This window comes from Erithacus rubecula (assembly GCF_903797595.1).
Source record: "Erithacus rubecula genome assembly, chromosome: 1".
Taxonomy (NCBI): Eukaryota; Metazoa; Chordata; class Aves; order Passeriformes; family Muscicapidae; genus Erithacus; species Erithacus rubecula.
The window spans coordinates 83,715,458-83,742,549 of NC_136658.1; the positions used below are offsets into that span (position 1 = coordinate 83,715,458).

At 37.7% G+C, this 27,092-nt stretch overlaps 1 protein-coding gene across 4 annotated transcripts; it reads left to right on the forward strand.

The window, feature by feature from the left end:
- Positions 1-3,089: 3,089 nt before the first annotated feature.
- IL18R1 (interleukin 18 receptor 1) lies at positions 3,090-21,904 on the forward strand. Of its 4 annotated transcripts, XM_079301467.1 has the most exons (13): positions 3,090-3,312; positions 3,492-3,631; positions 4,981-5,149; positions 6,159-6,277; positions 7,292-7,532; positions 13,046-13,223; positions 14,120-14,273; positions 14,782-14,844; positions 16,305-16,461; positions 16,642-16,775; positions 17,571-17,732; positions 19,312-19,470; positions 21,006-21,904. In XM_079301467.1, the coding sequence occupies exons 4-13, from the start codon at positions 6,229-6,231 to the stop codon at positions 21,404-21,406; spliced, it is 1,698 nt and encodes a 565-aa protein (XP_079157593.1). In that variant the 5' UTR covers positions 3,090-3,312; positions 3,492-3,631; positions 4,981-5,149; positions 6,159-6,228; the 3' UTR covers positions 21,407-21,904. The 4 variants fall into 4 exon arrangements, with proteins under 4 accessions (XP_079157593.1, XP_079157594.1, XP_079157595.1 ...); XM_079301468.1 differs by having other exon boundaries at positions 3,090-3,631; positions 5,005-5,149; XM_079301469.1 differs by lacking the exon at positions 4,981-5,149 and having other exon boundaries at positions 3,090-3,631.
- Positions 21,905-27,092: the final 5,188 nt, after the last annotated feature.

Consider the following 27,092-nt stretch of genomic DNA (forward strand, 5'->3'; position numbering starts at 1 on the left):
GTGGGAGGGATGTGTGTCATTGTGACTAAGATCAGCCTGCATCTTAATAATGAGAATGAAGTCGTGGAAAGTGATTATTCCCATGAATGCAGCATTTGTGAGATCATCTCTGGGGCACTATGTCAAGTTTTGGATCCCAAGTACAAATGAGGTACTGACATATTGAAGTCCAGGGGAAGACCATCAAGAGCACAGAGCACAAAAAGAGTAACTGGCACTAATTAGAACACAGGAAATTTATATTACATATAAGGGGGAAAAAAAAAATCACCATATGCATGTTCCAAAGCTGGAATGTGCCCAGAGAAGCTGTGGAATCCCCATCTTTGTAAGTGTTCAGGTCTCATTTGTGTAGACCTGAGGAGGGGCTGGACTTGAGGACTCTCAGAGGTCCCTTCAGCCTAAATTATCCTGTGATCCTGTGATGCAGAGGAAAGTTTGAAAATGTCCAAATTCTGTATTTTGAAATTTCTGAGAAACATATGAGGCTCTAACAGGCACATTATCAGTTTGTAAACTGCTTTTTTGACATCAGGGGAAGATAATGCTGAAAACTGTTGAGCATGACTTAATGTATGATAAGAATTAATATAACTTGCATATAGAGATAATAGATGTATTTTAAGAAGGACTATTGCCACCTTACAGCAAACAGGTTTAAACTGTGGTTACAGGAGCTGGATGTGTTGCAATTTATGATGGAAATCATTTCAGTTTTTCAGTTAGCACCTTGATATAATTGATGTTGGATGGAAAAGAAAATGTGAAAACCTATGTGAAATACTGGTCAGGTTGTCAGCGCTTCATTCAAAAATCTGTTTTCCGATTTTAGTGCAAACTTTCATGTTCATCATGGCATTTTCAAAGTTAAAATCTAACCTAGTTAATTTACATATCAATTACCAGGCTATGACTTCTCCATTAAAATTGTATTAGTCTGAGAACTGAAAAGTGTAAAGTTTATACTCCTTTCACATATGTTCATGTATCACAGAACTAATTATGACATGGGTTGAAAGGACCAGTTGAGCACAGCACTTTCTGCAATGCAGATTAAAGTTCAAAAGTTGGATTATTCAAAAGGATATGAAAGCAAATAAATGTGAGAAAAGCTCATGGAAAATATTGCTGTAAAAGATGGAGTAAAAAAAGAAGTTTCCAAACTGTCACTATGAAGACAGTAAGTGAAAGTAAAAAGTTGCTGAGATTTTACTTTACCATTTTATTTATTGGCTACTAGCTAGTTTCCAGAGTATAATGTAAAATTATTTTCATCTTTATGGTATCTGCTTTCTTTTAGGTTTTAAAATCGGGTACTAAGTCATAAACCCAAAAATACTGCAAAGAATCTTCTGCACATTTTTAAAGCAGTTATAGTTAATTAGTTAATTAGATCCTTAGCTTACTTTCCTGGAATTGCTGACTTACATTATCCAAAGTCTAACTGTGGTTGTAGACATATTGCTTCATTCTGTGATGAGGAAAACAAATGAGATGAGACAGTAAAACACTCTAAGGTTTCTTTGGTTCACCTCTGCAATGAAAATATCCAAGAATAATCCCTCCCTCCTTTTAAGTTTTTTTTTACCTCTAAACTCTCCCCTCCTGTTGAAATGGGGAACTTTTGCATTAGCAGTTGTCCTAGGTAAAAAACCCAAGAGGTCGCTGTCACCAAGCAAATTTCTGAGGATTAAAAGGGTGATATGCAAATGAAAAAATTCCTGAGGGAATTGTTTTTTTCCTGCTGCTGTCAAACTAACTTTGGAAGTATAGTGAATCATTGAACAGTACTTAGCAGATAAAGCATTCGTGTCTTGAAATTTTCCATTATTATTCCCTTGAAAGGAATGGTAGCACAGGAAAAATATAGCACTGAAATGGGAACATTAAAAACAGTGTAGAATCGTATCTTTTGCCTTGTCTCTTTTCCTGCACACCAAGTTTGTAATTCTTTTTGGCGTGATGTTATTTGTGCGTGTATATGTGTGTATGTGTGTCTTTGTGTGCGTGTGTGTCTTTTGCAGAATATCAGCCTTTCAGTGTTACCTCCTGGCACCTTCTCATTCTCAAACCGGGCAGCGAGGTGAGGAGGAAGCTACAGCAGAGATAAAACTTTAAATACTCGTTCCTAGCACTCTGTCCTACCTCCACAACACTGCCTGGAAGAGTCTACAGCGAGCGTTCAGCGGAAAAGCGGAGGAAGAGGCGTTTCGGCTGAAGACATCGGAAGACATCACCTCCTTACGCCTTTTCTTCCCCTGAAAGGTCGTGAGAGGGAAGAAACACGCACATCTCACCCCGCTCCGTCTCCTAGAGACTCGATCATCGCTCGCCGTGCTCTCGGGGCGCATCTCTGTGTTTGGGGGTCGGGGGTCAGCGCAGCCCCCTCGCCCGGCCGGGCAGCGCCGGGCTGCAGCCAGGTAGGGCAGGGCAAGGGGCAGCGGCACCGGGAGCCACGGCTGGGCTGGGCAGCTCGCCGTGCTCCGAGCCACGGCTGGGCTGGGCAGCTCGCCGTGCTCCGAGCCACGGCTGGGCTGGGCAGCTCCCCGTGCTCCCAGCCGCGGCTGGGCTGGGCAGCTCCCCGTGCTCCGAGCCGCGGCTGGGCTGGGCAGCTCCCCGTGCTCCGAGCCATGGCTGGGCTGGGCAGCTCCCCGTGCTCCCCTCGCCCGGGGAGCGCCGGCCCCGCTCCGGGTATCCCTGCGGCTGTGCGGAGCCGCCCTCGCTGCCCGGGGACCTTTGAGGGACACCCTGCTCATCCCAAACCTGCCCATCCCCAAATCTGCCCGTCCCCAAATGTGCCCGTCCCCAAACCCGTCTCTCTCGAGCCCTGTCCATACCCAACCCTGCCCATCCCCAAACCTGCCCATCCCCAAACCTCTCTCTCCCATCCTGCCCGTTCCCAACCCTGCCCATCCCCAAACCTGCCCATCCCCAAATCTGTCTCTCTCCCACCCTGCCCATCCCCAAAGCTGTCTCTCTGCCACCCTGGCCATCCCCAAAATTGTCTCTCTCCCACCCTGCCCATCCCCAAAGCTGTCTCTCTGCCACCCTGCACATCCCCAAAGCTGTCTCTCTCCCACCCTGCCGCTCTCCCCGGTCCGCCCAGCTGCTCGCCGCTCCCCAGTGCCACTGGGCTCCCACACCTCTGTCAGGGCCCATGCTGCACTTTTTCCTTATTACCTATAAACAATTTAGCCTGGAAATTGGCTTATTTCAACATAGAGCCCCTGCCATCTCTGCACTGTCTTCAGCCCTTTCCCTCACCTGCGGGGCTTTGGAGGTGGAGGGGCTCCTTCAGCGCTGTTCTAAGTGGTAGGAGCAAAAGATTATGCCTAAAACACTTGTGTAGCAGCTCTCAAATGCCTCATTTAGAAAAAAAAAATATTATTATTAAGGACTTGATATTAGTTTTCCATTAATGCTAGCAGAAATTAATTTCTCACATCTTCCTATTCCTTCCTGCAATCAATAGTTCTCTTTTCCCTTTTCAGAAGGTTTTTTAAACTGAAATATCTGTGTATTGACTCACTGAGAGAGACAACTCTCTGTGTCAGTGATGAATGAGTTTCGAAAGAGTTACAATTCTTTGGAATTTGGAAAACTCCCTCTCCGTCCATGTTCACCTGGCATAGTAAGTAAGCAACTTTGCTTATATTCTTTTAAATTAAGACATTTTAATTTTTACCAAGAAACTACAATCCTGGCAGAATGATGTATGGACCTAGTATGGTTAAGATAACTGATTGGAAAATATTTTTGTTTTCTTCATCAATGACACACAAATTATGGCACTGTGTGGTAATATTTAAAAATGCTTAAATTCCACAAGAAGACATTCTTAAAGAGGAAAGACTGGTGCTTTCCTTCCTCAACCTCAAGATGATTGTTAGAACAAGTCTCGTGTTCAGAAGAATTTGTTGTGGTTTTTTGTTTTTAAAAGGAAGTCACAACCCTTCAGGACAAAATTAAGTTTTCCAAAAGTGTTGATAAAAATTAGTTACTTGTCCAAAATTGCAGATCAATCACTTCTATGTATCAGCCCCATTTCACTCCAAAATCTTGTGGTGATTTTAGAAAAGTGGGAAATAATTTTAATGGTGCACAATTTTCTAATTAATGAGACATTTGTAGTGCACTTTACAGAATTTAGACTTTTGGTTTGTTTAAAGTTTTTGTTGGTTTCACAGTGGCACAAGCATTTTTAAGAACTGTATTTTATTAAAATTCCATCGGTGGTTTTAAACAGGTATAAAAACTTAAAAGAGTACTCAGAGCTATTGTCACTTTGAACCTTATAGACAACTTGTAATTTAATCAATTTTCATTGAAACTGTCATTTCCCTCTATAGGCTTAGTTAGCATCTTGCCCATTAGTATTTCTATAGTCCTTTATTAGGCAGACAATTTTTGCTTTTAGTTCAAAATAACTCTCATTTTTTTTTCTAAAAATTAAAAATCTTATTCTGTTTCTCAAAGATTCTCTTTGTATTAGCTGCCTTTCAGTAAAAGCACTTTTCTTTTTTTTCACCTTTCCCCTCCCCAACTTTTCATTGAAGAATGCTCAAACTGTATGGCTCAAATGTAAAGACTTCTAACTTACAGTAGAACAATTTCAGACAAATTGATCAAGTTCAACATCACTGAGTTAAAGGTCCTGTGTCTTGATTTTTAGTAGTCATGAATCTCAAACCTAGTCATTACTAAGTTGCTTTCATTATACTGTGTGCATTCAACCAACCTTCTGTGTGTTGATGTGATACACCAAAAAAGAAGTGGATTTAGAATTAAAAATCTGGTGTTATATAATTCTATCTTTATGTAGTGGATCTTAGTCTTGTAGTCTCTAACATCTATATTTCTTCTGAATGTGAAAGCATAGAAAAGAAAAGCAAAATTCAAGAAATTAAAGAGAGAGGCCCTTCTTTTCTTATGAAGTTTGAATCTCCATGTGTAATAAGGAACTGAAATTGCTTGTTGAAGAACTCAACATCCAGATTCTTTTAGATTTCTAAATCTGGATATGCCAACCAAACCATCTGAAAAAAGGGATGTGAAACACTTCCTTAATCTCCTTACAATGCTTTAAGGGATGATGGCACACTTATTAAGAGCTGAGAAGAAAGATGAGAGAGGGAGAGCAGCTACACAGGTTGGTGTCCTGGAATAATGCTGGAAATGCAGTAGCCTCCTGCCTCCAGACTCTTCATGTCACAGGAGCTTTCTGACTCTAAATCTTAGGGCAGTCTCCTTAAGTTTGATTTCTCAAATTTCAACAGGTTTACTTAATAAAAAAGAAATGGATTGCTAATGAGATTTCTTTTGGCAGATCTCTCAGATCTCTGAAATACATCTCGTGTGTGTGTGTGTGTCTCATTTGTCCATCCATGTTTGGGCCACACTAAGCAAGGTTATCTGTTTTGGATTCAGGGGCTGAACAGAGCTGATTGTGTATGTCACCTGTGTGTTTTGTAAGCAAAACTGAAGCAGAGTCTCAGGAGTAGCTCTGCCTTTGGTCCTGCTGTTCTGAGGAACCTCAGATCATGCTCCAAACTGGTCTTATTAATGGTGTTTTTCATTTGCCTTTGAAATCAGTTGACACATGAAGTAACTGCTTTGTGTCCTCCCCCTCAGTGGAAATTTTAGCACTCAGCTGGAACTTATTGCCCCCAGAGACCAAATTATGAAAGAAATGTCTCATTGTCTTCCAACAGGGTCAAAGTTTTAACCATTGACATATCCAATCCACCTTATGCTTTTCTCATTGAAGGCAAGGGAAGTTTCCCTTAGCTGTTTCTACAAGGTCCAGTCTTACAAAATTTATTCTCTTTGTGGATAAAAAAAGCACTGTACCTGTCCTGTGGTAGGTATCTACTGGCTCGGGATTTGAGTGCTCTTGTAACACCGAAAAATGCATCTATTAAGTAAGAAAATTGAAGAAGGAAATCCTGCAGTGCTTTATGAATTTGAAATTAATTTGCAAAGAAAAATCTAGATACATTACCTGATGTATGAAAATAGCTGTTATGTTGAAAATATGTAAATTCCCATGTGGAAAACACTCTTCAGCAGCAGGCAATAGTTATACTGCTCACATATCACATGCTCAAAGGAACCTGTTTCACTGCACTTGTGCTGAACTGTGCTGTTTTTACTCTTAGGCTTTCAGAATAAGCAGGAGCAATTCAGTTTAATTTTTTTTGGAGAAGAAGTGAGAAGTATCTCAAGAAAATGACTCTAATGATTTTTTTTTTAATGTTGATCATGGAATCTGCCACTGGTAAGTAAAAGTCTTCAATTCAATAATAGAAGCTTCAAAATATGTGCCATTTTTTTGACAGTTGCTTGGAGTAGGACAAGCTTTGTGTTTTGCAGCCAAGAACAAAAACTTAAAGGTTTGGCAATTACAGCCCAGCTCCAGACTTAGGAAATTTGGTCCCAAACACTAAAATTATGAAGTGAAAAAGCAAGGGTGCTACCTGGAGAATGATGTTGTATATGACCATGGCCATATGAAGAGACATAGCAAGCAAGAGTAGGAGTTTGCTTCTTTTTGTGCCATTCAGAAGAGTGGTCACAATAGTTGCTAAACAACAATGATCTCAGAGAACCTCAGGAAAAAGAGAGACTAAAGGCTGATTTTATTTTTGACCCTTGATCCTAGATCATGGCTCCTTTTCTGTACTTTTAATAACTTTTGTATGCAAAAGTAAATTTGGGAGATTTGTTTGGAACGGCAGACTTGGAGACTAAATTTTATACACTTGATGTCATTCCAAGGCAGCTTTCCAAAGATATCTGAAGTTTTTCAGAAATATATCTATATAATGATTCAGTTTTAATTAAGAAGATAAATGTTAATTTATAGGACCTGTGCTTTTATCTTAGACATATTTGTCAAGTCAAACCATATGTGAAGAATTTCTCCCTTCCTCTTCCATTTGTGGCAGCTGCTTCACTGCAGAGTGAGGCCAGATTCTGCCCTTTGAGCCAATTTGGTTCTGAGACTGTGGAACTCATGTGAAAGAAACAAAGATAGGGAAATGTCCTTTTATTTTCAGCACCCTTTTCTTTCTGGTGTTGCTTTTGTAAGATAAAGTCTTGGAAAACTGATTTTTTTTCCCAGTAAATATAACACAAACAAATAAATAAATATTTCCAGACCATTTTGCTGAAAGAAGTATTTTTATTTAAAAAAAAAAAGCACAGCAAATCACTTTAAAGTCAGGCTAATGGAATTTTCTGAAATAAGTATTTGGCTTCCTAATGTATCTTTTTACTCCTTTCTCTGAAGAGAAGCTGTGCCCCCTTCGTGCCTCCATTGATGTTCTTGAAGGAGAATATTTTTTCCTTTGTTATCTTGAGTCGAGGCAAGAACATTTTCAGGAAGAAGCATACACAATAAACTGGTACAAAGAAAGTGCTGGAAAGCAACAACTGATAAAGGGAACACAGAGAATTGTTTCACAAATGAATTTTCTGGAGTTTTGGCCAACTGAACTCAGTGACTCTGGGATTTACTCTGTCGTTCACAGGTGGGTACACAACACAATGGGTAAATGACTTGCCTGTGCACATGTCTATGATAAAGATAATTTCTTTGTTTTGTTTTCTATAGCTAGTGGCATCCATATAAAAGGGGCTTAGGGCACTGCATTAACTGCAGTGTCATTTCCAACTTCATCTCACAATAGCTATCAAGGTGGACCTGTAATATTTATAAATATCTATAAGGAGTTTCATCCTTTCAAATGTTCTGTAAACCTTTTGATAAGGCAGGTAGCATTTTTTCTGACTTGTGATTAATTGCCTAAGGAAAATGAGTGTCAGGCAACCCTTCTGTCCACTGCCAAGAAAAAGGAAAAATTTGCTTGTCTTCTTCCCCAGACTTGTTCTTGCTTGCTCTGCTGAGTGGATCTCATGCTATGAGGCTTGCAAAATCATCTAACTGTGTAATAAAAGTTAAACATAGCACAGCTGAATTCTTCTTTCTGTGCAAACCTTTGCCTGCATGGAGCCATTCAAAGGACAAATGAAATAATTGGATTTGATTTCTTACTGCTGTAGAACATCATGAGTTAAAAGGAGAAATAATGTGAGCCTCCATTAATTGGTTGCAATCTTCATTGGAACCCCCAAAAGACTAAAGGATTAAATCAAAGGTTAGCTGCACAGAGTTCTTATGAGTAACTTGCACTAAACCCATAATTTAGCATTTAAGTTGAAACACTGACTCATTTGAAGCAGATTACCTTACATACAATGATTTGTGCTGTTCTCCAAATGATACTTTTAAAGTTCTAGCCAGGTTTGTAAAGGGTATGAGACTGTGGATACTAAAAAATCCTGTCCATATTTTTCTAAAAATATTGGAGACTCAAGTTTGATAGTTTACAGCTGTAAGCTAGACTTCAATTGTGAACTTCCATGTTGGTTTTGAAGCTGAAAACATTTTTTTATTTTTATATATACACCATTACTATTATCTCCTTACTGATATTATTTTTAAAAGTACTACTGATGGTACATGAAAAGAAAAATATTTTTAATTGAAGGGTAAATATTGATAATTTATATTAAATTCAAGAGGATTTTCTTTAGGGATGATGAGTATGGTACCTTGTAATTTTGTTGTGTTGATCAGTTGTCTATATGGTCTCTTCACAAAAAAGCTATTAAATCTAAAAACTTGCACTAATGCCACCTAATCAGTGGCACAAAATGCAGACTGACTAATTTAGGCATGGGAAAAATACATGGAGATCATATCTGAATTGCCAGGCTACTGAAGGAGACTGCCATGAGTCTAAAATACGGGGAAAAAAGAAGAGAGCTATGATAACCCCAGCCATAATTCACATTCATTGTGGTCTTCTGATTATTTTAAGTGCTTGGGCTAATGGCAGTAAATCCATAGTAAATCACAAGAATTCTATAAAATTATTATGAAAACGTGTGAACCTCAAAACTGAAGGGAACAGCCTTACATATAGAAGGATGATGACAGGAAAAGAACAGAAGTAAAACTATTAGAATGAAGTTTGTTACAATAAGTAATTGTTAGAAAACACAAAAATGTCAGAATCATTATGAAATGTCTTAATTTACTCATTTGCTTAAGAGAGAAAGTCAGAAAAAACCTTTTGATTACATCAAAGATTTCATTTGGAATTGAATTTTGAGTTTCTGCCTTTTGTTTTTTGGGGTTTTTTTTGGGGGGGGGGATTGGTTTGGTTTGGTTAAGTTTTTAATTTCTTTCTGTAGGGCTCATATGAATACTCATTTTTCTGTTAGGATCAGAATGATGCCAGAATCTTGCAATCCTCTTGTGGAAACTCTTCACAGGTCTCACAGCTGGAACAATAGGCATAAGGGGATTTTTTTCATGGGGTTTTAATGGGAACTTGGACTTAGTTTATGTGATGGTTCTCACTATTGGCAGGCATATTAAATGAGTTACATTTTAGTAAATACAGAAGATTATTGTAAAAACTGTTTTCTGCAGAGGCAATGGACTTTTACAAGTCTCCGTAGGGAAAAATTTTGGGCTGTTGTGGACTACTGGACTTGTTTAAGATTTAATAAGAATTACCAAGTGGAATTACTTTAATTTCAGAGTATTTATGTTAGAGTAAAAGTTTTACTTTTGAAAGAAAATATGGTAAGTATATTTTTAATTATCTTTTTAATTTTCAACTGTTTAAATTAGACAGGTATTTGTAAGCTATGTGGGAAATAATTTTCAGAATACTTAGAACTGTTTAGGCAGTTTCAGGAAACAATGTGGCAATTACATATACTGCAGATTTTCAAGAAAAGAAGACAACATGTTGACAGCTTTTGCAAACTAATTAAATGTAGGATTTTTTTTCCTGATGTGTTACAACTGACAATATGCAAGAAACAAGAGGCAAAAGTGCTGCAACAAGGTTTTTATGATGCTTTAACCACTTATGTTTTGCTTAAAGAGGAATCAGAAGTTTTACAGTTAAACCAGAAGTGTCCTGCTGTGACATACATAGATAGCTGAAGTGTGCCTGTATGTTTGTTGATGTGTTCACATGTGTTTGTTAGTACACTACACTTAGAATACAAATTCAGGAATCAATGGAAATCACCCATAGACCTGAATGTGTCCATCTCCATTGACATTCTTGAAAATAAAAATTTCATGTGTACTTGTAGTAAGCGAGGTAAGCAGCAAAAACTCTGTCACTGGTCTTTGGAAAAATTTGTAATTTGTGGTTTTTTGTTTTTTGGGTTTTTTTGGTTTTGTTGTTTTTTGGGGTTTTTTTTCGAATAGCCTAAGGTTGTCAAAGAAAAAAACAGAATACAATAAAGCAGGTCATCAGGTTTGGTGATCTTGAAACTGTGAGAACTTAGAGGTTCCTGGAAAAAACAAAAAATTTAAGAGAACCACAATAAACACGTGATAAATTTTAAAATCCTAATATTGCTTTATTTTTCAAAATGTTTAGAACAGTTGAAAGCTGTGGGAACCTCCATATAGAGGTAACACTGCAATTTTACAATTTGGAAATAGAGTGACAGTTTCTGCAGAAGATTATATCAAGATAACACTGGCTTGTTGCAGTAAAACAGCTAAGGGATAAATGAATTGGCTATGTATCCAGTAAACTTGGTTTGTATTTTCCAAGGACTTTCACTTCCTTGTATCATCCTCTGAGTCAAGCTAGATTTTGTTGTTCCTTCTTGGTGGGTTTGTTGGGGGAAGATTGCAAAGCTGTTAAACCAGAAGTGGTTTTGTTCCCGACAAAGTATCACTGAAGACTCTCAACAAGTGAAAATCAGGATAAAAATGTATAAAAATTAAGATAGTAGGAGTTTAAAAACTACAACTAGAGGATTTGTGTGTGTGTGTGTGTGTTTTGAAAACCATGTTGTATGGCAGAAAAGTAGAAATTATGTATGAAAAAATTCATTTTTGTTTGTATAGTTTCAATACCTTCCAGGGATATCCTCCTTGGAATTCCAAGGACAGCCTCCTCAGATTTTGGCTCACCAGGTAGAATATCTTGGTCTACTTTGAGTGATTTCCCCAAACAGAGGAAAGTCTCTGTGGAGTAACAGTGTTGGGGTGAATATATGGCTTTATGGACCCTTCTCTTTCATCTGCTGAATCTAGAGAGTAAAATCATTTTCATTTCATGGCTAGATCTGTAATTAATTCTCTGACAGTATTCAGATTAGTAGGGTGATGCCTAAAGAAACACAGGCTCAGTGGAATTAATTGGAATTAATGCTTATGTCCACACCTAAACTTATTTTAGGTACCTTTTCTGTCAGGGGGAGAGAGGCCTTCCTGGGTCACAGATTACCTTGTCCTAAACAAAACAAAAATAGGTTGTATAAACTGCACTGTAACAGGGTGACTTTTGACTTTGGTCCCATTTCTGACTGTGTTTAGTAGCTCATATTTAAATGTGTGAATAAGATGTTGAAGAATGTGTGAAAAGATCTCCATCCACTGTGAACATCCCTGTGAGCTCGTCTCTGATGGAAAAGTTTTGGTAAGGCTTTTCCTGTTTGTACAGCATAGTTTGCTGATTCACCAAAACCACCATCTGTTGGTTTAAGGTGTCAAATGCAATTAGGAGAAATGAACATCTCAAGTGAGTAAGGAGAACCTGTGTAGCTTGAGAAAGGGCTACAATGCAAAGAGGGTGAAAAGAAACAACTCAAGATTTGGTCTAAATTCATCATAAAAATGGTGTGCTAACAGCTCTTCTGAATCTTGTACACTCAAAAGGTATGGCAAAAATGGTGCTCAAGCTGAAGCAGTCACCAGGGATACAACTCCATTCCAACTGCTTTGTCCTCTTGGCCTTTCTCATTGAAACAATTCTTGACTGGTTGCAGTTCTGGAATAAATTTGTTTTTCTTTTCTTGGAGGCAAAAAGATTCAAACGTATTTATGAAGACATGACTGACACTGGAGGGAAGTGCTCTGTGGTTGCTTCTTTTCCTCTGTTCAAAAAACAAATGAGAGCTTTTATGCACTAATTGCAAAATCTCACCCATTAACTGACAGACTCTCACCCACTAACTGACAGCAACATATGGCTTTCTCTTAAGCTCTAACTTTGCCAAATTTAAGTCAAAAGTTCTCCAGGTTCCTTTCCTTTGGTAGTCTTGTCTTTGGATATATCAATCAGTGAAATAACAACTGTAATCTGATTCTTTCAAGGAATATACAGATAGAACTTAGTAGATACCTACATGAAAATGATCAGCTCCTAGATATCCAAAGAAAGTATTTTTGGAGCATATTTCTGTGGTCTTTTACAGACACGGCATGGGATGTGATGACTCTGCTGCAGAAGTGATAGCTCCTGCCTCTTTCAGTCAGCCTGGGGTGCTCAGCTGCTATAGATCTCTGATCCCTGCAGACTCAAAGACAGAGATGCATCCTTTCCAAAGTGCCTTGTTTTGCAGACATGATTGAATCATAATAATGCTGTGATTCATTAGACTTGTGGAGTTTAGAAATATTTCCAAAATACCATTGAATTCCAAAATATTCCAAAATACCTGCAGAATATCAAACAATTACTAATTCATTAATGTGAATAATACCAGACTTGCCTACATTATTTTTAATTTTACAAATATAATTTTCTGTAATGGCTTTTAACTTTAGTAACATAAAGGAAATTAAACCTGAAAATTTTTAGCTGATTCTATGTCCAAAATTCTTGAATGCTCTCATGTAACTATGGATGATGTCACAGATTGTTGCATGCTTTTTCAGGTCAATGTAGTATACATTGTCATGTTCCATAGATATAATTGTATTGTGAAATGTTTTGTCACAGTGCATTTAGTTTAGATAAACTGTTTGATTAAAGGAAATTATGTTTATTTGGGAGTGGGAAAGTGATAAAGGGGACTAAAAATAATTGGGTCACTGTAGATGTACTTTCTGCCTAACAGATGTATTTGGGAATTTATTTGTATTTTGTAACTCACTAAGCTGCATTATTTCAGAAAGCTCCTAAAACTGATTTTGCTATATTTTTTTTCTTAGCAATGGAAACCAAAATGTCACAATTCAAAAGTGGACCTTGAATATACTTGAAAGAAATAAAAGCAGCTGTTTCAATGAAAATCATTTAACTACAGAAATTAAAAGTGCTGGAATTGGTCATTCATTGAAATGCAGTGATTTGTCTGTCTATGAAAATGACAGCATAACATGGTACAAGGTAATTACTGAAGCAGTGTCACTCAAATCATTGGCTGTAGAAACAAAACATCTGATTGCAGGAAATATTAATTACAAACAGATTTTTAGAAGCATCTACAAACTTTGTAAAGCTCTAATTTCTCATGGGATTAGAGGGAAAAACTTTAGACAGATATACAAAACAAAGCTTTTGTCTGCTGTCAGTTTTGTTAAAAATATACCTGTTTCAGAAGTTATTAAACTAGCAGTTTGGAATGATAAAAGAGCTGATGTGCCTGTCTGTTTGCTGATTTAGGCAGCAGCTGGTTTAGCCAGCTGCTACTTTGCTGATACAGATATTGTACTGATGCTAAATGAGGTGCCAAGATTTTTATTTTACTGTTAGCATGCACTCATAAAGTATTTGCAAACTTTTTCAATTTTGTTGTTTCTGAACAGTTTTTAAGTGTGCAACATATCCAGTTCTATTCATTTTTGGCAAGTCATCTTTTTGAGGATTGCTCCTTATTCCTCTCAGGTCTCCTGGCTGGAGTAACAGACCCTGTTCCCTCCAAGATCAATCAGTTTCAGGAAGGGATTTTGTCTGATTTAGTACAGGCATCCTGAGTAGCCTGGCAAGAATGAGCTACAGCCCTGTTCTCTTGCCCTTTGGGACCTGGGAGGGTGGGTAGGGCTGTAAGTTATGTTTTCCTCAACTGCAGTGTTCTCAGATTCTAATGGGTTAAATGTTCAAATGTTGTGTTTAAGTGACCATGAGTGAAAATTGAGCCTGCACCTCTTTTGGGTGAGACACATGTCATTGAGATAGTGAAAAGGTGATGGTGACACTTTGTTTAAAAAAAAAAATCTTAATTTCTTTAATGTTTTGAATGCATTTTTGCTACAGAATAGTATTTTCTGGTTTTATTGATGCAGGACTGTAAGAAATATGAACATGAAACAGAGAGGGAACTAAATTTTAGAGCCTTAACAGTACAGAACTCTGGGATATATACCTGTAAAATTTCAATCAGTCATGAAGGAATGATATACCACAGCACAAATACAATTAAACTTGTAGTAGAAGAAGGTAAGAAAGCTTTCTAAAAATTTGAAGTATACTTTTTTGGTTCACTTTACTATGGAGATTTTTAATTGCTGTTCTCATTTGATAAATCTATACCGGGGGAACAAGTCTGGTAATCTGAACTACTTCAGAATAATTTGAGAAGTAAAAAAGCAGAAGTTAAGATGAAATATTACTAACTTTGGAAAATGTATTTAATATGTTTTCCCTGCAGTTTTTTTTTTTTTTCAAAATAGCTGCTCTAAGTAAGTCATACAAATTTATTAAGAATTTTGCACAAGAGCCTTTCCAACCTTTGCAAATTGTATTCTGTATATATAAGTATGTGAAAAAAATTCAGCAAACATACTGAGTTTTGAGCTACTCAGTAATGTCAGAATCCACATATTATTCTGTGAATTAAATGGAATGTTTGTGATAAGTTTTATATATAGAGCAATTAAGCACAGTAACTTTTACTGTGGAAGAATGTAAGTAAGGTATTACTTCAATCGCAATGCTTCTATTTTAGATGCACCAGAGGCTTTGTCTTTGGAGATAGTTGGACATCATGAAGAAATTGAAACAAAAATAGGTATGAAATTAATACAAAAATCTTTGAGGTAACTACTCTAACTACATGCTTTTGTTATGATTTCTTTGGGGTTGATGGTCTGGATAAGTGTAATTAAATTAAGAATTGTCTGTGCATCCTACTGTATGTGGTCCTACCTCTCATCTGGTAATGTTTTGCCTGGTGTAGGTATTACATGATTGATACACAAGTACACTAAATGTACCCTTTCAAAGAGGCAGAAGCTGCTTCTTTCTCTTGCTACAACCTGCATGAGAAAGTGGTGGTGCTGATTAAACATCTCTCCAGGGCTTTCTTTTGTAGATAGCAAACCCCATGAATCAATGTGTAAAAGATGTATGGTTTACTCAGTGAACAGCAGTAATAAGTAATTCCATTGATACCTGATTTGTACCTGATACTAGGTTAGGTCTGTGCAACTGTAATTTAGATTTCTAAGGTCTGAATCTACAATGGACAGTTTTTCAGCTGGATCTTGCTTTGAAGGTTCTAGAACTATTTGATAAATCTTGAGAAGACAGCTTTTTGTGGTCTTAGAGAATTTCTGGGTAAATTTTTTTCTTACTGGAAAGTAAGATATGTGATGGTCTAAAGAAGGACTGACATGCACTTTTCCTGGCTTAATGAAGAGCATTCTGGATGCGTTCCCTGGAAATGATGCTGCAATAGCCTTGAAACTGTGGTTGCAGCTAACTTCAGATCAAGTTTCCCATGACAGAGTTTAAAAAATCTCACACTCCAATGTTGTAGTTTTCTGCCCTTTTTTTTTTCCAAGTGTACAATTGTCCTTTTAGTTTTTCAATTTCTTCAAACTATTGGAACTTTATGGGATGGTTCCTGTCATTTACAATTAGTGCTTTGAAATGGGACAAGTAGCTAACTGAGTGAATGACTTGTTCATGTATTCAGGAATTTCCAGTTTTGATACTGAGATAAGAAATTGTTCTGTGCTTGTTGAGCAGGGGCTTTGGTTTTGTTGAGTAATCATATGTAGTTTCCCTATTATAATTAGTTGGTTGTAATTCCCCTTACCAGTTACTTACTTTTACCTGGCCCTGGAGCACAGCTGATAGATTTTCCTCTTCTGTTCTCAGCCTGCAGAACACAGTCTAGTTTATAAAATCATAGAATATGGCAAGTAGAAGGGACTCATAAGGATCACCAAGTCCAATTCCCTTTATCTCCTAAAGCCTGGAATTCTCAGGTCTGTTTGAACCCTCCTGGCTGTGATGATTTATCTGAAAGGAAGCAATGGATGGCTGTCACTCTGCAACAGTGCACAATTGCTGAAGCCACCAAGACTGCAGGTGTAACACCTATAAAACATTGAGCAGGGGCTACAAAATTCAGAAAGGAGCACAGCTTATAGGGTATGTTTCCTGGAAAGCTGACACTTTACTACACTGTGTACATGAATCCTATTTGTCACTAAATTTCCCATATTATGCTATTTTTTGTAGGTGAAGAAGAGATACTCAATTGCACAGGTTTCCTGGGTTATTATATGCGAGAAGATGTCAGCCTCTACTGGTTAATTAACCAAACGTTTCCAGAACAATGCACAGATATCCCTGAGAATGAACCTTCAATGTGTGAAGAGGAACTCAAAAAACTACAGTAGGTTTCCTGAAAGTGCTGCATTTAATATGTGATAATGTCCTATGCTTTGTGGAACTGCAAATTCAGTAAAAAACACAGTCTGAGGGTTTTCTTTAGAACCTTTTCCTCAAAATTTGCCTCTCAGGTGGTTGTAGGTTTCTGAGCAGACAGTGTTGGTAACACCATTCCTTGTTGCAGGTTGGGAACCAAGTACTATATCACAAGGCTGCTACGGATTAAAAAAGTGAGAGATGAGGACATGCATCATAATTTCACCTGCATGTTGCAGGCTGATGAGAGCACACGGATTAAAATAGTAAAACTGAAGAAAGGTATGGCATGATCTAGAACTAATTTATTATTCACCCTTCTTTATCCTGAGGGCATTTCAAAAACACTGTTCCAAATCCTTCTGTCTGCTTGTGACAGCTAGTGCTGGACCTAACAACCCCTGGGTGATTCCTCCTGCTCTCTGACAGGGACAGAAGGAGTGCAAAGCAAAAGAAATAGACTACAATGAGTGTGTGTTGAGAGTGCCTTCATAAAAATTTCATGAAGTTTAAAATGTTCAAAATCGGTATAATAATAATAATAATAATAATAATAATAATAATAATAATAAAATCAACAATAACAATAATAAAGAAAAGCCTGAAGAAGACTAGAGCAAAAGAATATAAAAATATCTCAGCCAAAGAGGTTAAAGTGTACATTAAAAACTTATGGATAGGACAGAGAGAGGGGTAAAAGGTAGATAATAAGAGGAAAGAATAAAAAAAACTTGAAGGAAACTCCTCACAAAAGTGAATGACTATCATTTTGGGATGCTCTGCATCTATGAGGATCTGTAATTTCAGTCTTGATCTCACATAGCCTGAAAACACATAAATTAACTGTATGAGATTTTGTCCAAGATTGTTTCTCTTGTTTTTACAGTAAAACTTGTTTTGTAGTTTCTCTCAGAACCAGTGGCATGCACATGTGCTTGAAACGTTAGCAGGAAAGTATTCTTATCAACACTGTGATTTTTTTGAGGTGACTTTTAGGTGCCATCAGCATTTGATACATTAATCTTGTTATATAATACTCTTTGTTAAGGTTGTAATTTGCTTGGTTTCTCTTTACAGGGAAGACTCAAGACCTGCCTGTGCACATATTTACCACTGGAATGGTCCTTGCTCTGCTATTTCCATTTGTTGCTGTAGCTGTGGTGTTTGTGTTTGTGATGTTTAGGGTCGACTTCGTCCTATTTTACAGAAGTATATGCAGGAGAGATGATACTGCTGGAGGTATGGCTTTGCTAATGCTGACATTGAAATAAGTGTATTGATGTAAAATATTTTCTGGTAGGTTCTGTGGAACAGTCAGCTTTAAGGAAGAGAAAAGAAAAATTGTCTTAAATCCAGGAGAAGAGTGAGAAGAAAAAAACAATGTATAAAAGAGAACTTGATGGTCGGGTGTTAATGTGTGTTTGTTATATATGTGGCAATGGCAGCAGATAAACACAGTGAAGAAGCTGCCTCTGGAGCAGGCAGAGGAAGGGATGTGGTTGGGAGCTGTTCAGATGAGCTCTGACATGTTCTTCATCACAAAAGTTGGTAGGGGTGGAGGGGTTTGTAGTTGTCTATCCATGAAGAGGATGAACACTCTGCAGATTTGAGATGGGCAGACTGATACAAATTTGTTTTCATCTCACTGATGCCCTTCAGTTGGGTGAAGCTTAAAATGTTTCCTTGACTGTAGATGCCATTGCATGTTTATAGGTTTGTCACTACATGCTCTTAAGGAAAGCAGGAATGCAGATTCCCACTATCTGGCCAGGCAGCAGCTCTGTGGCCTTCACAGCAAAAAAACGTGACAATTACTCAATTTTAGGGATTGTTTTTCTGGAAATTCTGGTGACAAAACTTTCTGTATATATGGGTCTGATCTTGGCCTTCCTTCTAAATCAGTTTGAATATAGCTTGAATGCACTGTAGCAGTTGGAGATCTTTCATTAATGGGTGGATGTAATTTATTCCTGCCAGTGTTATTGTCTACTCGTTGGTATCAGCTACCACAGTGTGCACTGACTTACACTCACTCAGGGAGGAGCTCTGAGAACCTGGACTGTGCTGCCCTGGAGGAGCTGCCTGTTGGATAGCAGGCAATGGATTTCCTCCTCCTAGAGCTCTTGAATGAGTAGGGTTTCATGGAGTTTACTTTGTGCTCTCTCTTGTGAACTACATGCAGTAAAGTATTCAGAAAGGGAAGCAAAGAAGTAAAATTTAATAAGCTAAGCCACGTGTGCTTGTCTATCAATCCTGATAATTGTTCTCTGTGCCAGTGTGGAGGGCCTGGGTCTGGGTCAGTCTTTGATTTTCTGCTTGTAAATGACCAGTCACGGCATATTCTCATAACAAAAATAATTAACTGGTTTGCTCTCTCTTTTACTGGTACTCATTCCACTTGATACTCATAGACACATAGTGTACAATAAATGTTGAAATCTGCAATATCAATTAATTAGCATTTTTTTCAGTTTACAGACACATTTTTTGCTTCCCTGCATATCTTGATCTTCACAGATGTGACATTAATTGCTTAAATTAATCTAATTTTATTTAAAAAGCACTTCAATGTAGAAGGAAATATTTTCAAGTATTTTCCAAATGCAATCAGAATCTTTTGTATCAACCTTAAATTTCTTCAGGATATTTTTTGAATATGAAAAAGAGTGTTTAAGACTGTTCAGAGTCTTCAGAAGAAAGATGAGGGGTTTCTAGATGCTTTATTATTGGGACACTAAGTTTGAAAGCCAGAATGGCAAATCAGATACTGGATTTCTAGTGGTTGATAACAAGACAACAATTGTTGGATTATTTTCAGATGGAAAAGAATATGATGCATTTGTGTCTTACCTGAAAGACTGTGTTTCTCCTCTTGAAGAAGAGAGGGAATTTGCTTTGAAGATATTGCCCATGATATTAGAAGAAAACTTTGGATACAAGTTATGTATATTTGAGAGGGATGTATTTGCTGGAGGAGGTAAGTGTACTGAATATTCTTGTCATTAAATAGGCTCATTGTTTTCATACAAAGAGAAAAGTCTATAATTAGAAGGAATTTTGTCACGTGTTGTCCATTGGAAGGATATGTTTTTAATTTAATCTGGACTATGCACATGCAAAGTTTTGTAGACATTTTACATGTTTTAAAGTTGTATTTTTGAATTCATATACACTTAACACACACATGCACTGTATCACTGTATCAATAGATATCAATATACTTCACAGAAATAGTGCTTTTGCTCTACTTTTGCTGAGGGTCAAGGATTGAACTCACATTTACTGCACAGAGCAGCTGGAGACTCTGGTACTCTTTATTCTTAGATAAACTGTATGTTTGCTGTATCTATACAGTGGTGGTTGAAACCATTCTCTGAACGAAACGGGTGCCATAACAAAATAGAAATAAGAAAATGGAATTTGGTTTGGCCTATGGATGTACCTGGCATTTGCCTTTTGCTTGGATGAAAGGTACTATGAGTTTCCAATTAGTCCAAAATCCAGCTAAGGAATAGGATTTCATTGTTCAAACCACAGAACAATAAGACCAGTCAGTCTCTTTCATTAAGCAGGATCATATCTCTTTATATCCGTTCCTGACAAATCTTTCTAACCTGAGGTGAGCCTCATCTCTTCCAAGCACTTCCTTTCTTACCTATTCTCTAAGTATTTGAAGTGTGTAGTCTAAATATTTCAGTAGTTTTAGCTTATTTGCTTTTCTCTGGTCTGATCCATTCTGAACATGTAAAGTGGAATATTTCCTTCTTTGTACAGGAGCCTTTGGTGTTATAATTCCCTTGTCAGCCTCCTTTCACCCTCAGTTTTCTCTTTATTAGGTTAGTTCTGCAGTTTGCTTTGCCTTTCTCTACAGCTCATGTTTTCTAGATCTCTGGTTTATGATGATTTTTGTCCCACAGTGCTAAAACAAGCTTTGGAAGTTGTGGAGGAAAAGTCAATTAGATATTTAAAGGGTATCACCATTCACTTTCATTCATCAGTTTTCATGCCAAAAGTCATCAGTCTAAAACACAGTTGGAACTCCTTCTGTCATCACATGCTGGTCTTAGCTCTGGATTACTGGAAGTAGATTTGTGTGTTTGGTGTCATAAAGGAAGGTGTAACCCAGGGTTACAGAATACCTGGGGAGAGGTTGCTGTTTGTGCCTTTCCATGCAATCACTCCAATGGTATCTATTAGAAAAGAGCAAAGAGGTGCCTGGTGGGAGGAAAGTGAAATTTTGCTGTAGCCTTCTGTCCATGTGACTACTGCCAGATTACATGCAGGAGATTATAAACAGGTTTATGTCTGCTCCAGAGAGCAAACTTTGACCAAATTGAGTTAATTTTCAGTGACTCTTAATCTTTAACACATATTAATCTCTTCATAAGTACAGGATGATTACATGCTGTCACTTTATGAGAGGGATATTTTGGTACATATGTGAATTTAAAAGATAAGTTGATTTTGTGGCTATCCTTTCAATTTAACAATAAATGTATCTTTAATTTGCAGCGTTTGTTGATGATATCCATTCATTCATTGATAAAAGCAGAAGATTGATCATCATTCTGAGCCAGAACTACGTTTCTGACAGAGCCATATATGAACTTGAGAGTGGACTGCATAAAGCTCTAGTTGAAAAAAAAACTAAGATCATATTAATTGAATATATGCCTATAAGTGACTACAATTTCTTGCCAGAATCACTGTCACTTTTACCATCAAAGAGGGTGGTGAAGTGGAAAAAAGATAAATCTCTTCCTGTGAATTCCAGGTTTTGGAAGAACCTTCGGTACCTGATGCCAGCAAAGCCCATCAAGACAAAGACCAGAGGGGAATATAATAATCTTGACTTAGGCTCAGAAGCTGCTCAGCCCTGGACTGAGGGCTGTGACTTTAATGCAATCATATAACAGTTCTGGAGACAGAAGATGTAGCAGAAAACTGTATGTTTTGCTAACTAATAGGACTAAATTAACTATTATCCTGGGGAATAGTGTTGATTAAGAGGCCAGCTCTGAGATCTGAGAAGAATGCAGAAGTTACTGCAGTGGCCAGGAGGATGATGTTAACCCCAATTACTAAATCCTATCCCAGAGAAGGTTTCCTCAGCAGCTGCACAAGCAGCAGAAGTTTCATTCTGCTTAGGACTTACCACATGGCATGAAGCACAATGGAAAACATTTTTATTTCACAGTTTTCAGTGATGTAGAATGATTCTAGTTTTACTTGCATATACTTTTTAGGCTCTTCAATAAATAAATCAGTACTTGCAATGTCTTATTATTATTTAGATGCTCTTTTATATTGTATTTTCATATTTTCTAAGGATTGTGATTTTAAGCAGATCCAAACAGCTCCTGCCTTCAAGAGCTTGGCATGCAGGCTTTGGGCAATATCAGGTAGAAAAACCCCAAACCAACAGAGAAAAGGGAGGTTAGAAAGAATAGGGCAGTTTTAGGTGCTTTAATAGTATTTGCTACTGAACTGTACATGGTCTACCACTGGGAATCATTTGAAGGAATGATAAAGACTGTTTACATCCTATTTCACTGAGAATATTGTAAATGCTTGTTTTGGCAGGGAGAAGAGAGGGTTGGGATACAAACAATGGTATTTTGTTCATGGATACTGATGCTACACTGGACCAATCGCCCAGAGAGGGTGTGGAGTCTCCCTCACTGGAGATATTCAGGAACTGTCTGGACACAGTCCTGTGCTATGTACTCTGGGATGAGCCTGCTTGAGCAGGAGGCTGGACCAGATGTCCCACTGTGGTCCCTTCCAACCTGACCTGTTCTGTGATTCTGTGATACCCTGAGCTGCCTTCAGCTGTTGCATGTAGGGGACTTAGGTGAAAACTTGATATTTGGTGTGTATATACACTCCTAACCCCTTGTAACTCCTGTTTTTTAAAACCAAGTTAGTAGTGCTATTCAAAGCTATGCTAATCCTCCCTTATTATTAGCTGTGTGACAGAAGATAACTTTCTGACATTAATTCCTGGATAAAATTGAAGGATATTTCCTCCCAGCATCAGCGGGAAGAAGTCAAGGGAGAATCATTTTGGAAGATCTTTTGTCAGGTTGCTAGGATGTCATCAAGGCTCTTCCCACTCTTGTAAATGTCTTGCATGCCATAACTGCTGGTTTTGAGAAGGCATCTCTTACACTGAAACTTAATTCACACATGGAGGAGCTGCATTACCTTCTCAGTGCACTTGAAAACAGTTGGAGTGTTGGGTGTTATGATGATGTCTCAAGTTTAATGGGAATGAAACGTTTGTCAAATATCCTTTAACCATGCATAGTTTCTGGAAGATGTTTGGGTAGAAGAAAAGGCCAAATATAGATTTCCAAAATGGAGGCAACACTGTGGCCAGATTAACAGGTAGGTGGAAAGGAATAAAGGACTAAGGTGTATATCTGTAGAGACTTTAGATCAGCTATAGGAATGTCTCCTTTCTATCAGACAACTAAAGAGCTATGTAAATGTGGTTCATAGGCAAAAGCCATTCTCTGGTGTAAGATTTTACTGAAGAGGATTTCTCCTCTGCAGATGTGTGTCTTTACATTTCCAAATTTCAAATCTTTCTCAATCTTCTGTTCTTCTTTTACTAGTGTTTCCTGTGTTTTCTAGTCACAGATAATTTTTAACATTGTTTGTCAGCACAGAAATGCCATCAGACATATTAGGCACACCCATTTTCTGACCAAACATTTTACAGAAATGTTAGTAACTTTCCCAATACTTAACTGAGTAGTTAAACGTAGTTTTTCATATGCTGTCATCAATGTATTGCCTAACAAATTAAAGGTCAAATGAGTTTTACTACACATGTGAGTATGGATAGTGCACATGGTTTGTTAATAGCTCTGGACCAAGCCTACCCCCTATGAGAATCAGCTACTATAAACTGAAATTGAATTTGGCATGGATGCCCCCTCATCTCAGCTTGGAGAGACAATGTGACTGCATATACCTGCTCCACCTCGTGGAGCCTGTGACACCATACAGAATTTGACTGCCCTGAGATTTCACAGAATAACAGAGAATTATATATAAGGAAGGTTGAAAGCTAAATGGCATTAATTCCCAAGTTGTTTGAATGCCAGCAAAGCAGACACTCTTTGAATGACTCAACATCTGTAAAAGGAGAAGTATTTTTGCACAGAAAAGTATCATGACACAGTCACTTTAGTGATGATCCTCACTGCCCATGTGCAGTGGTAAAGGGGAACAAGGGAAATTAAGGATATGCATACTCATACTAAGGCCAGATGTTGTTCTTATTGCTCTTATGTCCTGAATTACTGACATTAATCAGATCTTGGAAATGCCTACTTTTTTTTTGTCAGTCAGAGAAATTACTTTTATAGACTGTAGTTGTGATGATTTGCCTGATCATGTATATGTTAATGTATAAGTGAATTCACATGATAGTTGGTTGATGTAATGGGCCATTTCAGTGATTTATACTGTAGGTTTTGTTCACTTTTGCACTTAATAAAACTGTATTTCTTCTTCTCCACATCTGTGGTTTCCATTTTTGCTGCAGCTAGACAGAAGTAATATCATGAATGAGTGTTTTAAGGTATCTTATAGAATCACTGAATATGTATTGGCAAAAATATATTAAATATAAAAGTGAAATGGAGAAAAATTCATTGGCAAGGTTCACTCTAATACTTACTAGATGGCTAAAGCATACAGACAAAAATCACACTAAAACCTAAAATCAATCAATCTAACCCCAAAGTCAGCATGAAAGTTATCTATGAGGAGGCTGGAGGACGAGTAGGGGTAAGAAAAGAGTTAGGGTAGGAAAAGATAAGGATAAAAAGGAGTAAGTAAGATCCAGTTAGGCACAAAGTTCAGAGTCACAGCTAAACTGAGCCAGCCTTGACCAACACTTTAGGTCTAAAGGGTTAAGAGCACTTAACAGCGCTTGATCAATAGCTTAAGTTAAACAATTTAACAAAGGGTTAATATAGAATTTACTGCAGCACAACAGTAACTCATTTACAGGCCTAGCTTGCAAATTTAAATCTTTTAGGATAGCAACATTCATAGTACATTTGCTACAGCATGTTCACAGACCTAGAGAAGTATATATCAGGTATACCTGTGAAAAATGCCCCTCAAATTCAGTGAAGTGCTCCCATCAGATGATTTTGTGTTTTCTCAATGGACAAAAGGTTGAGCCTGGAGCAGTGTGGAGGTCAGCCCAGGATCTGTTGTCTGGTGTTCCTCCAGATACAGCAAAGTTGGGAGTTCACTGGCTCTGAGAGGGAGATTGCTGGCTGCACCCCACTGTGGTCCTGGAGAGCTCAGAGGGTCCTGCTTAGCACTGCTGTTTATAGGGTTGCAGGAGAGTGGGCTTTAGTCGTAGTAATTTCCCATCCTAGCCACAAATGGGGCTGGAAACTTTGTTCAAGAGTGCTCAATCAAGGTGCTGTTCAAGACCAAGGCTGACTGAACATTTCTCAGCTCATGGAGCAACCTGAGGGGTGGTGGGGAGAGATGCACCACCACAAGTGTCAAAAATTAAGCTTAGGGTATGAAGAAAAAATGCAGGAAAAGCAAATGTGGTTAGACCACAAGCAATGTAATTTGTAATTTAAGAAGAGTAAAACAAAGCCAAATCCGCAAAAGCTATTGAAATATGTAATTTGCCTGAGGAAGACACAGATGGGACCAGTAAGGAGACAGCTGTTGCAAGCCACAGGTCTTGAAATTTCTTGTCTCTCTTGCTATGTACTATAACATAGTACCTGGCTGTGACAACATGGTCTGTGTCAGCATTTTTTTAGTACTGCTGATTTCTACCAGACACAGTAGGGGCTGGAAGCAAAACAGTATCAAAGAACTCTTCTTGTCTATTGATAATTGTAACATAAATGTAAAAAGAATTAGGGCTATTGTATATAGCATCATTGCTGTAGTGTAGTGCTGTATAAGGGCTGATAATTGCATAAGGTTTGTGAATTAGAGGGGTTTTTTTCTACTGTAAGTACTTCTGTTCCTTCACGATCATTTGGATTCTTTAGAGACTCGAGAGGTAGAACTTGTGAAACAGGATTCCCCATAAGGACAAATCTTATCAATTCCACCACTCTCCAGATTGTAATGAAAGCAGGAGACGTGCAGAAGGCCTGGACAGAGGGAATCTTAAGATTTGCTGGTTCTGTTGCAGAACAACTGATGGTGCCTGCAGAAGCAAATTGTTACCAACTTGTGTTTGCTGAACTGGAGGTTAAACATAGTAGTTGATGTCAGCAGTCACAAAAAAAGGAGAGAACCAATAAGGATGCTCCTACAGATTCTGGGAGCACAACTCCTGTGTGTGCAGGGCAATGTTAATGTTCACTGGACATCTCAGACCTTAAGGGAGTACATAGTTGATTCATGCAAAATGCACCAGAATTTTGTGTCACATTCAGAATTTGGCAGATTTATTCCTCAGGTAATTAAAAATGGTTAGAAAACAGAGATTAACAGTTGAGAAGATACATGTGTGTGTCTGACCTTTAAAGTTACTCTAGAATTGTGGCTATACATTGAAATTGTCCTTGTCTATCTTGCTTTCTCAGAGAAAGTAAAAAAAGTTGCTTCCTTTTAAGAGACAATTGTGCTCTGGCTTGCAGACTTTAAGAATGCTTCAAATTTTGCCTTTCCTAATGAGATGCTTGTGATGTATTTGAAAAGCATTCAATATTTTGAAAAAGAAAATGTGATTACATTTTTGGGAAACAATTTTCTGAACTAGAATTAGATGGGGTGTCTGGGTGAAGCAGTAGTTACTGAGCTTTCTGCAGTATCCACAACTTACAGCTTCCTGTGGTTCAGCAATCCAAATTTTCTGCATTTCAGCAAAAGCAGCTGCAAATAGGCCACAATAGTATTTTTTGTTTGTTTTGTCAGCTAAATATATAAAAAAATCATCACAGGGTTTTGTCTCTTATTGTTTGATCTCCCATCTGGTCTCTGAGGGTGAGAAATAGTGTGTATATCAGCAAGACAGCCCAGTATAATATATTTGATGCTTGTAACCTATCAAATACAAAAATAATAGAGTTCAGTACATTGATGCCTTAAGGTGTTTCTGAAAGATAATTAAATAGATTTATGGATTATTGCTCTATTGCTTTTGACCTTTACCATAACTAAGCCAATTTCAGTGGTGTGCTGGAGACCTCATTCTACTATATGGCTACAAAACTGTTTTTCATTCATTGCAGGAAAATTGTTCTAGGGTTTTTGGCTGTGGTGAAGGAATGCTGTTCCACAAGAAGTTCCAGAACTACTTGCAATGTAACAAATTTGACTTTATAGAAACAGTTGAGCAAATTTGGAAGTGACTATGTCTAGTCTTGAAGAGCTGACAGAATATACTAGGAATTATCTGAATATCACTAGCAAAAAGATCTCTTGAGGACTTCATTATGAGACCTCATTTATGGATTTTGACGTTTCTGGAGACTTGAAAGTAAATATTTACCTTTCACCTGTGATAGCAATGTCTCTATTTATGCATATTGGCTTGATAAGCAGTATATTAAGCATATTTATTTATGTTATACATAAGGAATATACTGC